The sequence below is a fragment of the Halichoerus grypus genome, chromosome 10 (assembly GCF_964656455.1).
Source record: "Halichoerus grypus chromosome 10, mHalGry1.hap1.1, whole genome shotgun sequence".
In the NCBI taxonomy this organism is placed as follows: domain Eukaryota; kingdom Metazoa; phylum Chordata; class Mammalia; order Carnivora; family Phocidae; genus Halichoerus; species Halichoerus grypus.
The window spans coordinates 114443623-114456309 of record NC_135721.1 but is presented as its reverse complement, the minus strand read 5'-3'; the positions used below and the strand labels follow the sequence as shown (position 1 = coordinate 114456309).

The 12687-nt window shown below is 56.3% G+C and overlaps 1 protein-coding gene across 1 annotated transcript; it reads left to right on the top strand.

Annotated features, from left to right (window-relative positions):
- Positions 1–1983: 1983 nt before the first annotated feature.
- E2F1 (E2F transcription factor 1) lies at positions 1984–11922 on the top strand. Its single transcript, XM_036079491.2, has 7 exons — positions 1984–2310; positions 7320–7410; positions 7789–8008; positions 8855–9007; positions 10068–10182; positions 10277–10499; positions 10634–11922. Exons 1-7 carry the CDS (start codon positions 2065–2067, stop codon positions 10879–10881), a joined length of 1296 nt encoding a protein of 431 aa, XP_035935384.1. The 5' UTR covers positions 1984–2064; the 3' UTR covers positions 10882–11922.
- The last annotated feature ends 765 nt before the right edge of the window (positions 11923–12687 follow it).

Sequence of the window (12687 nt, the reverse complement as noted above, 5' to 3'; positions counted from 1 at the left end):
GGAGAGGGAGAGAGAGAATTCTAAGCAGGCTCCACGCCCAGCGCAGAGCCCTACACAGGGCTGGATCTCACTACCCTGAGATCATGACCTGAACCGAAACCAAGAGTCAGATGCTTAACCAACTGAGCCACCCAGGCGCCCCCTACAATGAGTAATTTCAAAAACGGCTTTGGAAACTCCTGCTGCTTTCCTAAACCACCTCATAGTTTATAGAACACTTACAGCAGATCCCTTATGTTTTTTATCCTGATGGCGACCTAGGAAGAGGCCAGGGAAATGTGCCCACTTTACAGATGAGGAAACTGGAGCTGAGAATTGTCCTCAAGGGACTATAATTCAAGGCTGCACCACACATTTTGGTTATACCAGTATACTATTTGTTCTCAAATGTGAACCTGCATAAAAATCACCTGGCATTATGGGATGGGGTGGGGTGGGTAGGGGATTGTTGGTGAAAATACAGATTCCTGAGCGCTTAGAGATTCTAGATTGGCAAGGCTGGGGTGGGCCCAAAGTTAACAAGTGCCCAGGTGATTCTGAAACCAGGGGCTGAGTACTCCTTTTGGAGAGCCAGGGCCTCCTTGCTGTATTCTGTGTAGCCTCAGGCCACCAGCCTGTTCCTTTCCTAACCTTTCTCAGCACCTTTTCTGGACCAGACCAGTGTTGGGAGGAGGCCCTGTTGGAGCTCCCAGTCTGGTAGGAGAGGCAGATGGAGAAACTGAATGTGTGGTCAGTGTTGGAACAGAGGCAGCATTGGGCAATGGAGGAAGTGAGTAATTACGACTCTGGAGGGCTCTCTGGAGGAAGTCATGTTTATTCTGGGCCTAGGGATTTGATCCTTGTTTGTGTATTAGCTCCCTTTTTTTTTTTTTCCTGTGGGTCATCCCCACCAGATGGCAGGCAAGTTCATAGAAGTGATTAAGTCTCACATCTCTGCCCTCAGAGCTGGCACAAGGCCTGGCACAGAGGAGAGGACAATATTGGTCAAATCAGCTGACCTGAGCAATGGGAAATGGCTGATGGAGATGTCCCAGGGCCTCCGGATTAAATGCATTTTCATGCTCAGCACCCTCACCTCCTCCCTTTGCGAGTTCTAACATGGAGTTAATGGTGGAAATTCCTCATCATATTCCAAACATTTGTTACCTCTGTTCCTCTCCTTCTCTTTTCACTAGACTGAGCTCTTCAAGGTCTGAACTAAGAATGGGGCACAGAGCAGGCTGTCAAAACGTCTGCTGAGTAAGTGGGTGAATGAGTTCAAGCAGAAGCTGTGCATTGGCTATTGAAGAGATTCCGGCTAAAAGGGGGCTTACAGGAAAGCCCCAAGCTGCATTGGGCTAGATGTCCCTCCCCATTTTCTAGCAGCCCCCTTCTGCTCAGGCTCAGGGTGAGAGGGACAAGGCAGGTGCAGGATTTGAAAGTAAATGGTATAGGTGGGGCAAGTTGAGGATGGGAGCGGCGGCTGGGGCTTTGGATGTGGGGCTGAACCTAGTAAAGAGGAAGGGCAGTTTCTAGTGATCCGAACTGAGGTTGTTGGGGGGCTACAGGTGGCGGAGTCTAGGGGTCACGTGAGGTCTGCGTATGGTGTGGAGTGCAGAACGGACCCTCTGTCCTAAAGGTCTCCATATAGGGATCAGCAGGATGCGGTGCATGGGATGGGAGCGGGGCCACCACGCCTCGGGTGGGGACTGTCCCGACTGGGGGCGGGGAGTGCGAAAGCTCCTGGCACCGCCCCGACAAAGCCTGCGCGCGCCCGGTCGCGCGATTGGCCGCGCCTCCTCGCGCCGACGCCCCGTCCCGCCCACCGCCGCCGGTCCGGCGCGCTGCAGCCAATGGACCCCGTCGCCGTCGCCCACGTCACAGTACGGACAGCCAATGGTGAGAGCGCTCGGCGGCTCGTGGCTCTTTCGCGGCAAAAAGGATTTGGCGCGTAAAAGTGGCCGGGACTTTGCAGGCAGCGGCGGCCGGGGGGCGGAGCGGGATCGAGCCCTCGCCGCGGCCTGCCGCCATGGGCCCGCGCCGCCGCCGCTGCCTGCCACCCGGGCCGCGCGGGCCGTGAGCGCCATGGCCGTGGCCCCCGCAGGCGGCCCATGCGCGCCGGCGCTGGAGGCGCTGCTCGGGGCCGGCGCGCTGCGGCTGCTCGACTCCTCGCAGATCGTCATCATCTCCACGGCGCAGGACGCCAGCGCCCCGCCGGCCCCCGCCGCGCCCGCCGCCGGCCCCCGCGACCCCGACCTGCTGCTCTTCGCCACGCCGCAGGCGCCCCGGCCCACACCCAGCGCGCCGCGCCCTGCGCTGGGCCGCCCGCCGGTACGGACACCAGGGACACTGGGCCGAGTGCGCGTCTGGACCCCCGTGCAGACCCGGGCGGGGCGCGGTTTTTGGCCCGGAGGCAGCGGGGGAGGGGGTGGGCCGAGGCTCCCGGGCTGGGCGGGGCCGAGCCTGGGTTGGGCCTCCGGGCCCCGCCCCGGGGTGCGGGGTGACCTCGGGCCAGTCCCTGTTTGCTCCTCTACCCTGGGCCTCAGCTTCCCGGAGCCGCTCGAGGGTCAGACTCCGGTAATAATGGCCCACGTGTATTCATTTGGCGTTGCCTGCATGCCAGTTCTCTGGCCGACTTCGAGCCAGCTAAAACACAACCATGCTGTGAACTCAGTGTTGTCACTGCGCCCATCTGAACTGAGGCCCAGAGAGGGGAAGTGACTTGCCCCCGGTCATACGGCTGCAAGTGGTGAGGCTGGGATTTGAATTGAGGTCTGCTGGCTCCAGACCAGAACTCGTGGCAGGGTAGTGGTAATGGCTCCTTGGGGAGGTGAAGGGGGGTGTCCTGGGGCCAGACTATTGAAGAGTCATTGAGGAGACCCTCCTTCCTGCCTAGATGCTCCACTGCCAGGTGCAGGCCTGGGCCTCTGGGGACAGGCCTCCTGGCTGGGAGGCCTTCTCTGCAGGGGCGGGGTGGCTGGGCCAGCTGCTGATCCCCTCCCTCTGCCTGTCCTTCCATCTGCCACCCTCCACCCTCACAGGCCCTGGTTGCCATGGAGCCTCATTAATCAGGCAGGCAGACCCCTAGGCCCCCAGGGAAGTCCTGGGTGGGCTGGGCCTCTGGGAGCTGGAGTAGAGGCCCCCAGTGCCAGGAGAGAGTAAACATCCCAGGGAGATGGCTTGATAAAGTGTTCCCTGAGCAGCAAGAGGCTCAAGACCAATTTGGACTGGGGGTGCCCAGAAGAGGTTGCTGAGTTACAGGGGAGAAGGGCGTAGAGGCCTGAAGCTTGGACCTGTGGGCTGCAGGACTGGTTGTGGAGACCAGTTTGACTGGCAGAGCCTGTGGGTGAAGGTGGGGTGTGGAAGGCTGGCAGGGGGGCCAGGCCAGCCTGGCAGGATGGGGTCTCAGCAGGGGGCTTGGAGCAAGTGGGAGGGGTGAGGCAGAGCCAGGGCAAGGAGGTGGAAGCTGTCCAACTGCTTATAGGGGCCTGGGTGGCAGCTGGTCCCTGAGGCATCCCGGCAAGTCTCCCCTAACTCCCTTGGCCCCTCGCCCAGTGCTGCCTTCCTTCTGGAATCACCAAGATGCTAATAATAATAACAATGGGAGCCACCATTGTTTTGAGACTGTTTTGTGTGTCAGGCTGTGTGCCAAGCACTTCACCCAGTTAACTCAACAACCATCCCGTTTTACAGATAGGGAAGTGGAGACCTAGAGATGGTAGGTCATTCAGCTAGTGAAATGGTGGGACCAGTCCAGACTTCCTGAGCGGTTAACCAATTAGCCACTGGGATGCTTTGCCTCCTGGGGATGCTAATAGAGGTTGAAGGAAGTTCAGGGACCCTTCTGATGGGTCAGGGGAGTAGGATTGTACCAAGGGGCGGGTCACCTGTATCCCAGTGGCTTTTCTCTGCAGGTGCCAGCCTGGGGCCTGGACCTGAAAACTGCGTTTAGCTGACTGACAGTACTTAGCAGACCCCCAGGGCAGGAGAGGCTGAGCTCCAAGCTCAGACGGACTGCCAGAGACTGGGCTGAGGAAATGTGCGCCACCTCACCCCCAGCGGTGTCAGGGGCAGCCTTTGTGGGCCTGAGCATTCCATTCATTCAACTGTTACTGAGTTAGTGAACACCCAAGAGGTACTAGACACGGGCAAGCAAGGAGCCTCTGCCCTCACAGCATTGAAGCACTGGGAGCCATTTTCTGCCAGTGGGTGGGGGTGAGGCCTGGCACCATCCTGGAGCTGAAGTCCAGAAACATGGGCCCAGGTTTGGCCCTCCAGCACTCCCCACTCTTGTACCCCTGAGCTGTGGCCTCCTCTGACCTTCTGCACTGGCACTGGTTTGGGGCAGTCTTTGAAACAAGCTGCAGGTTCAGCTTCTGCATCAGTGAGAATTCATTGAGCACCTCTTGCATATATAAGGCCCTGTACAATTAAGCCATTTCTCCTGGCCCTTCCTGTCCACTTCTATCCTGTTGTCATGGCTGTTTAAAAAACAGGTTAAATATGATAGACATTTGCTATAGAAAAAGAGTTGAGAGACTAAAAAGTTGAAGGATGCCAACCCCATCCATTTTTCCTTCTGTTTTCTTTTCCTAAGCTTGTTTTTTTTTAAAGGTGGTTGTGACAGCTTTCTTTTTCTTAAGTTTTAGAAATTGTAGTTTTTCCTTTATTTCTATGTTTAAACAGTGGGCCATCCATACTTTATAGATACCGTAACAGTCCCCCGTGGTTGTCCCCCACTCACACACCATACAGAGGTTACTCCTAGAAGAGATTCTAAAATACTAGAAACTAAACCACAGAAAAATGTTTCATGAGGTTTTTTTAATCCAAAAAGGGATCACATAAATGCATTGCCCTCTAGTGACATTTTTCTTGTCATTATGTCTCTGAGAGGATTGTGTCACCCTGCCTTCGTCCTCGACAGCTACGTGGTACTCCGGGGCTGGGGGAGCCACACTTTCTGTGGCTCCCCTTCCACAGGTGGTTGTTGGAGTGGCCCAGATTTTTTCACCAGTGTTCTGTGTGTTTTCACCTCTGCCTTTTTAGGCTCCTGTGCCAAGATCTCTAGAGAGCAGTGGCAGAAATGGACCTCTGCTTGAGCCCTTGCTTTGCGGTGTGGCATTGACCTGTCTTCAGGGGTGGGTAGGGGCCTGAGGGACGGGGAGGAGATGAGGGGTGCCGTTGGCAGGAGCATGCTAGGTTCAGGCCCAAGGGACAAGGCTGGCTTTTGGGGGGCTGGCTTCTGGACGAGGCTGCCGGGAGGCCGGGCACGTGGTCCATAGGAACGTGGGCTCTGTGCCAGCTTGTTAGGGCTCACATCCTGGCCCTGCCTCTCACCGACCTTTCTGAGCTGCAGGCCCCTTGGGAAGGGGAGGTCACCACGGCATCTGTTGCAAGGCCTGGGCAGAGGGTTTGATGACTGGATGCAGGTAAAGCCATTCTTTAGCAGTGCTCGGTACACCAGAGGCACTGGGCATGTGCGAGCGCTTCTCTCCCCGGGACCCCCGAGGGCATCCCCCAAGGCGCCGTGAGAGGGGGGGTCTGGGCCTGGCGACGCACGTTAGTTAACACCAGGCGCCCCGACGGACAGTGACGATTCAGGCCCAGCGCCTGCCTCTGAGGGGGCACTGCCTTCCGGGTGAGGCCAACACCTCTCCGGAAATTTGTAGCAAGAGATAATGTGGGGAAAGGTCGGGTTTGAGGCGCTTTGGCGGGAGAAGCGGCCCGGTCTTTTGCAGGATCAGAAAGACCTAAGTAACTAAGGTGCCTGCCCACAGAGGTGGGAAGAGTCCGTGCGAAGTGGAGGGAGGCAGGGAGGGCACTGCTGGGAGGGAACCCCCGTGGGCTAAGGCTTGGAGGCAGAGGTCTGTGAGAAAACCCGTCTGAGCGGAAGTTCATGTGGAGAAGTGGCCGAGAGGGTACTAGGCTGGAGAGGGACAGATGGAGGTGGGGAGATGGCTGAGTGGTCCAGATGGGAGGAGACAGTGGCTGTGGTGATGGGATTTCTTGGCAACCAGGTGTGATGAGGGCATGGCTGCCGAATGAGGTTCTAGCTCAGGAAACCCTGTGGGTGAGAGAGGGGCAGGTATGGCTGGTGTGGGTCAGGACGGGCCTGAGATGCCCGTGAGACTTCTGGGGCAGTCTCCATCCTCCAGTGTGTGTGACGGGAATCCTGGCTCAGCCGCTTCCTGGCCGTCGGACCTTCGGCCTCTCTGGGCTTCAGTTACTTTATCTGTAAAATGGAGCCATCATTATTATTATTTTTAAAGATTTTATTTATTTATTTGACAGAGCGCCAGAGAGCACAAGCAGGGGGAGTGGGAGAGGGAGAAGCAGACTCCCTGCTGAGCACAGGGAGCTGATACAGGGTGGGATCATGACCTGAGCTGAAGGCAGACGCCCAACTGACTGAGCCACCCAGGTGCCCCAAAACAGAGCCATTATTGTGCTGCTGGTCCATAGGACAGAATGAATTAACATGTGCAAAGCACATGGTGAGCGCTAACTGCCACCATGTTCATAGACAGAACCAGAGACGAGGTGACTCGCCCAAGGGACCTGTATCCTAATGGCTTAAAACAACAAGCACTTAACTAATACAACAACTGTATGTTAATGATACTAGAATGGAAATTAAAAACTTAATTAAAATAAAACCCCAATAACAAACATTTATTATTCATACAGACTTGTGGGGCAGGAAATCAGAGGAGACTTAGCCTAGTGCTTCTGGCTCAGGATCTGAGGTTGTAGCCAAAATGTTGGGCCAGGCTGCAGTCATCAGAAGGCATGACCAAGGTTGGAGGACTTGTTTCTAAGACTCATGTTGCTACTAGAGGAGGCCTCAGTGCCTTGCCACTTGGGCCTGTGTGACATGGCCGTGGCTCTCCCCAGGGTGAGTGGTCCAACATAGAAAAGAAGGAGGAAGCTCCAGTGCGTCTCTGACCCAGTTCAAGAAGTGACTTGTCATCACTTCCATCACACTGCTCCTTAGAAGCAAGTTACCAGATCTGGCCCATATTTAAGGGGAGGAGAATTAGGCCCCATTTTTTGGAAAGGAAGAGTATCAAATTTGCTGACCTACTTTAGAACCACCACAGACGCCCAGGGAAGTAGTGGTAGAGCTAGAACTTGAACTCGGGTCTTTTGCCCTCCGGTTGGGTGATCTGTCCCGTGTGGTAGGATTATGTCCCCTGGGATCTCCCCCTCCCTCACACACTTAGGGGGCCTGGTAGAGAAAGTGGGGTAGGGGTGGCCCAGGAGCACCAAGCCCTGAGCCAGGTCTCCTGTGGCCTCGCTCCTGGTTATTGGGCATTTTCCCGTTGTCTCTGCCACAGGTAAAGCGGAGGTTGGACCTGGAAACTGACCATCAGTACCTGGCTGAGAGCAGCGGGCCAGCCCGGGGCAGAGGCCGCCACCCAGGAAAAGGTACCCACAGAGGTTGGGCTCGGGCAGGCCCTCTGACCAGGCCCAAGTTGGGGGTGTGGACAGACAGACATGCTTGCAAAGTAAGCTCTGGTCTGTCAGGCCTGGACCTGAGCCAGGCCTCTGGGGGCCCCGAGGGGCAGCTGGAGTGGCTGCCTGGCATGGCTTCCCTAGGGCCTGGGGGGTGGGGAGTTCCCCAGCCAGAAGAGGAATGGCGTGTGGTTGGCAGGCAGCAGGCCCAGGCCCTCCCTGTTGGCTTCGCCAAGGGGAAGGAGCCATCTGCCCATCCCACCCCCATCTTCCTGCCCTGCACTGCGGGAAAGCTAGCCTGCCTGGGTGTGGGGGTGGTGCTGAGGGAGCCCTCCTTGCCTGGACCCCCAGGTGTGAAATCCCCAGGGGAGAAGTCACGCTATGAGACCTCGCTGAATCTGACCACGAAACGCTTCCTGGAGCTGCTGAGCCGCTCAGCTGATGGCGTTGTTGATCTGAACTGGGCGGCCGAGGTGCTGAAGGTGCAGAAACGGCGCATCTACGACATCACCAATGTCCTCGAGGGCATCCAGCTCATTGCCAAGAAGTCCAAGAACCACATCCAGTGGCTGTAGGTACCAGCCACTCGGGAGGGCAGGCAGAGGCTGAGGCCCCCGGGGCCAGGCCAGCGTGCAGGAGCTGATAGCGATCTCCACTGTGACTTGTCCGCACCTCGTCATCTCGCTGGGGAAACCAAGGCTTAGAGGGGGAGGTGGCTTCTCTGAGGAAAGTCCACAGATCTTACATCTGCAGCTCAATGCACCGTCATGTATTTCTTCGCCTGGGGAGCCACCGTCCAGATCAGGATGAAGAACATGTCCAGCACCACAAAAGATCCCTGTGCTCCTTCCCAGTTGTTGCCCACCCCTCCTCCCCTTAGGTGATGACTATTCTGCCCTCTGTTGCCATCAGTGCGATTGTCTAACACAACTGTTTGATTCTTGTTAATTCTTGTTTTAGTTTTCCCCTCTCACCTCCTTCCCTGGCCTTCCTGCTCCCTTCTCTTTGACACCTCTTCCTTTTCAGTTTTTGGTGGATCATTCCATTCTGCATCATTTTTTTTCTTTCTACTTGACCACACGTCTTGGAAGTGCGTCCATGTCTGTATATCTGTTATATTCTCGGCCTTTTATACAACCGGATAGTATTCCAAGGCATGCCTGTGCCATCATCTACTTAGCCTGCCCCCTGTGAGGGACGAGTCGGTATTCACAGCCATTCAGGCCCGACTTTGGAGCCCAACTGGGCTGACTTGGAGCCCAGCTTCCGCCCTCTGCCATTTCCCAGCCGAGGAGGAGCCAGACCCAGAGAGGGACGAGGGCTTGTTTGGGCCTCACAGAACGGGCGGCAGCAGACTGGGTGTGAGGGTTAGGGCTCCTCGGCCAGGAGCTGCAAACCCTCCATTTGCCTCCTACAGAGGCAGCCACGCGGCAGTGGGGATCGGTGGGCGGCTTGAAGGACTGACCCAGGACCTCCGGCAGCTCCAGGAGAGTGAGCGGCAGCTGGACCACCTGATCCACATCTGCACCACACAGCTGCGGCTGCTGTCTGAGGACTCCGACAGCCAGCGATATCCTTGGACTGTGGGGAGCGCTGCCGCGGGGGACAGGACTGGCGGTGGGGCCCCATCCAAGTGGGACTAGGGAGGCGACCCCAGGCCCTGGATTCAGGAAGGGGCTCTGGCTTTGGATGCCAGTTCTGGGCTGAGCACTTACTCAGTGTTAGGCTGGACAAGTTACGGGACGTCTCGGAGCCTCAGCTTCATCTGTAAAAGGGGAAAGTAATCAATCCCCAAACTTCGCAGACTAAAACAAGAAACTCTAGTACGAGCAGTGGCAAACATTTATTTAGTAGTGATTTGGTACATGGCAGTAGCTTCAAAGTTAGAGATCTAAGTTCTTATTTGCCTTTCATTCACAAAAATAGAAACTTTTTAAGATTTTATTTTTAAGTAATCTCTATACCCAACACAAGGCTCAAACTCACAACCCCGAGAAGAGTCCCACACTCCACTGACTGAGCCAACCAGGCGCCGCTAGAAACTTTATTTTAAAATAAGTGTTTTTTTGTTTGCTTTTTTTTAGTGAATACCCAATTATGTGGGGTTTTTTGTTTTTGTTTTTGTTTTTAAGATTTGAGGGGGAGAGAGAGAGCGCATGCGTGTGAGAGAGCACAAGAGCAGGGGGAGGGAAAAGCAGACCCCTGCTGAGCAGGGAGCCCGATGTGGGGATTATGACCTGAGCTGAAGGCCGATGCTTAACTGACTGAGCCACCCAGGCGCCCCCCAAATTATGTTTATAAGTTTTGGAGACAACCACCAACTGACACCAGGGTCACGGGTCAGAATAAATTCTCAGCACCAGGTGTGGCGTTGTGTTAAGTAATTTACGTGAAATTATTGCAGGCAGCCATCATTACCTTGGGATTTCCTGGGTAGAATGATCTCATTGTACAGATGTGGAAATTGAAGCTCAAGGGCGTGAGACAGTCTCAAGCACCAACTATGTGCCAGGCCCTGGGGTGGGGTATGGAGAGGACAGAACAAACTAAGTAGGTATGGGCTCTTAATGAACTGTCTGGGTGGGTGACCCTAGAGGTCAAAGGTCATATGGGTCCTTGACTCCACCAACCCTGGCCTACGTGACCTGCCAGGACCTTCGTAGCATTGCAGACCCTGCAGAGCAGATGGTCATGGTGATCAAGGCCCCTCCCGAGACCCAGCTCCAAGCTGTAGACTCCTCAGAGGTGAGACCCAGGACTCCAGACCTGCCCAGGACAGGCTGGGTGGGGTTGGTGGTCAGCTGAGCCTCCATTTACCCTGCCTGCCGCCTCCACCCAGACCTTTCAGATCTCCCTTAAGAGCAAACAAGGCCCCATTGACGTTTTCCTGTGCCCTGAGGAGACCGCAGGCGGGATCAGCCCTGGGAAGACCCTGTCCCAGGGGACAGCTTCTGGGGAGGAGGACCGGGCAGTTCACCCTGCCACCACAGTGCCACCGCCGTCATCTCCCCCTTCGTCCCCTGCTGCGGATCCCAGCCAGTCCCTGCTCAGCCTGGAGCAAGGTGGGTGAAGGGTAGGTGGGTGGGGTGGGTCAGGGTCCCTTTCCCAGCTGGGTGGGCAGGCACAATAGGCCCCCTGCCCTCCCTGCCTTCCCTGCGGGCCGTCCCCGGCCTGTGATGCTCCCCCATCTCCCCAGAACCTCTGCTTTCCCGGATGGGCGGCCTGCGGGCCCCCGTGGACGAGGACCGCCTGTCCCCGCTGGTGGCGGCCGACTCGCTCCTGGAACATATGCGGGAGGACTTCTCCGGCCTCCTCCCTGAGGAGTTCATCAGCCTGTCCCCCCCTCAGGAGGCCCTCGACTACCACTTTGGCCTTGAGGAGGGTGAGGGCATCAGAGACCTCTTCGACTGTGACTTCGGGGACCTTACCCCTCTGGATTTCTGACGGGGCTTGGGGGGGACCAGGGCCTCCTAAGATGCCCACCCTGTCTTTGCAGCCCTGGAGCCCCCTGCCCCTGGCCGTCCTCCCAGCCCAATTGGAAACGTTTAATTTATACCCCTCTCCCCTATCTCCAGAAGCTTCTAGCTCTGGAGTCTGGCTACTTGCCAGGAGGCTGAGCAAGCCAGGAAGGGAAGGATTCTGTTTGTGGTGTGTATGTGCATGCACCCAACACCCAACATGTGTGTACACGGGGTGAGTGGTGTGTGAGCATGTGTGTGTGCATGTACCGGGGAATGAAGGTGAACACATCTGTGCGTGCACTGAAAACACGCCCCAGTGTGTCCACGTGTGTGTGCATGAGTCCATGTGTGCGCGTGGTGGGGGCTCTAACTGCACTTTTGGTCTCCTTGCTCCAGGGGCCCCACGAGGCCCAGGGTGGCCACCTGCCCCCAGAATCCTGTGTGCTGACCAGGCCAGGTGGCGAGGCCTTGGCCTGCTTGTTTGCAGGACAGCGAGAGCACTTCTGTCGTCTTAAAGGTTTTTCTGATCGAAGCTTTAATGGAGCGTTATTTATTTATCAAGGCCTCTTTGGCAAGCCTGGGGCACCAGCAAAGGGTAGGAGGGATGTGGGACTGATGCCCCAACTCCCTATACCCCTGAGCGGGGCAGGGGTCCCTGAGCTGTTCTTTGCCCTACTCCGAAGGAGCTGAGGCCCGAGCGGTTTATTTATTGGGAAAGTGAGGGAGGGAGACAGACTGACTGACTGACAGCCATGGGTGGATCAAGGGGGTGGTCCCTCCCCAGGGGGTCACTGCAGGGCCCCAACTGCCCCCCAGGATGGATGTGAGATGGGAGAGGTGAGTGGGGGATCTTCACTGAGAAGGTGGGCAGGAGGGGTGGGTGAAGGGCTTCCGCTAGCCCAGACCACAGGGGCCCCTCTGCCCCACTTGTTGCTCTGCCCCCCCCCCCCAATCTGCACTTTGATTTGCCTTCCTAACCGCTCTGTTCCCTCCTGCTTTGGTTTTAATAAATATTTTGATGGTGTTTGGGCTGGGTTTTGGGACTATGTACTGGGAGCAGACCTGGGGGTGGGAGAGGTCCTGGTTGCTTGGAAAACGCCCCTCGTCTATTTCCCCTCTCCCTGCCCCTGCTTGGTTTCATTTCATTTGAGCCCCACAGCCACAGGAAAGCTAGGCTTTGTCACCATTTTTGTCCTAATCTTAAAAACTGACCCAGTGAAGTAGTAAGCGAACTCCCCTCCTTTCCCCAGAGTCCCAGAGAGGCCACTCTGATTGCTGTGTTCCTTCCAGATGTTTCTGGGCATTTGTAAACCTGCAACAAATAATTACAACAGGATGATTCTGTGTCAGGTTCTTTTAGGTTCTGGGGACACATGTTCCCTCCTGGGCCTCTCAGGGTCGTCTGGAGGAGATTTATTAGACCAATGAGAAAATCAGAGGGCTTCCTGGAAGAGGTGATGCTTGAGCTGAGACCTGTGGGATAGAGTTAACAGAGGAGGAAAATATGAACACACCTAGCAGACAGGGCAATGTGGACAAAGGCCCTGGGGCAGGAGGGAGCAGGGCACAGAGGACCTGAGAGAAGCCAGTGTGGAGTCCTGAGGTGAGGGCCAGAGTAGAGAGAAGTTCAGACTCACTGGTGAGTCTGAGATAGCAATGACATCCTGTTTTGTATTTTAAAAGTTCCCTTTGGCTGCTGTGTGGAAGATGAAGAGCCAGAATGGCGGGGAGAGAGAGGGCTGAATTCGGTTTGAAAGGGGGAGTCGAGGGGGGTTGGGAGGCAGTCCAC

Bases quoted from the DNA above. Each gene is read 5' to 3' on its own strand.
- E2F1 (XM_036079491.2), top strand. From the start codon at position 2,065: ATGGCCGTGGCCCCCGCAGGCGGCCCATGCGCGCCGGCGCTGGAGGCG. The intron at 9,008-10,067 runs ATATCCTTGGAC...GACTCCACCAAC, and splicing joins GAGGACTCCGACAGCCAGCG to CCTGGCCTACGTGACCTGCC. The intron at 10,183-10,276 runs GTGAGACCCAGG...GCCTCCACCCAG, and splicing joins AAGCTGTAGACTCCTCAGAG to ACCTTTCAGATCTCCCTTAA.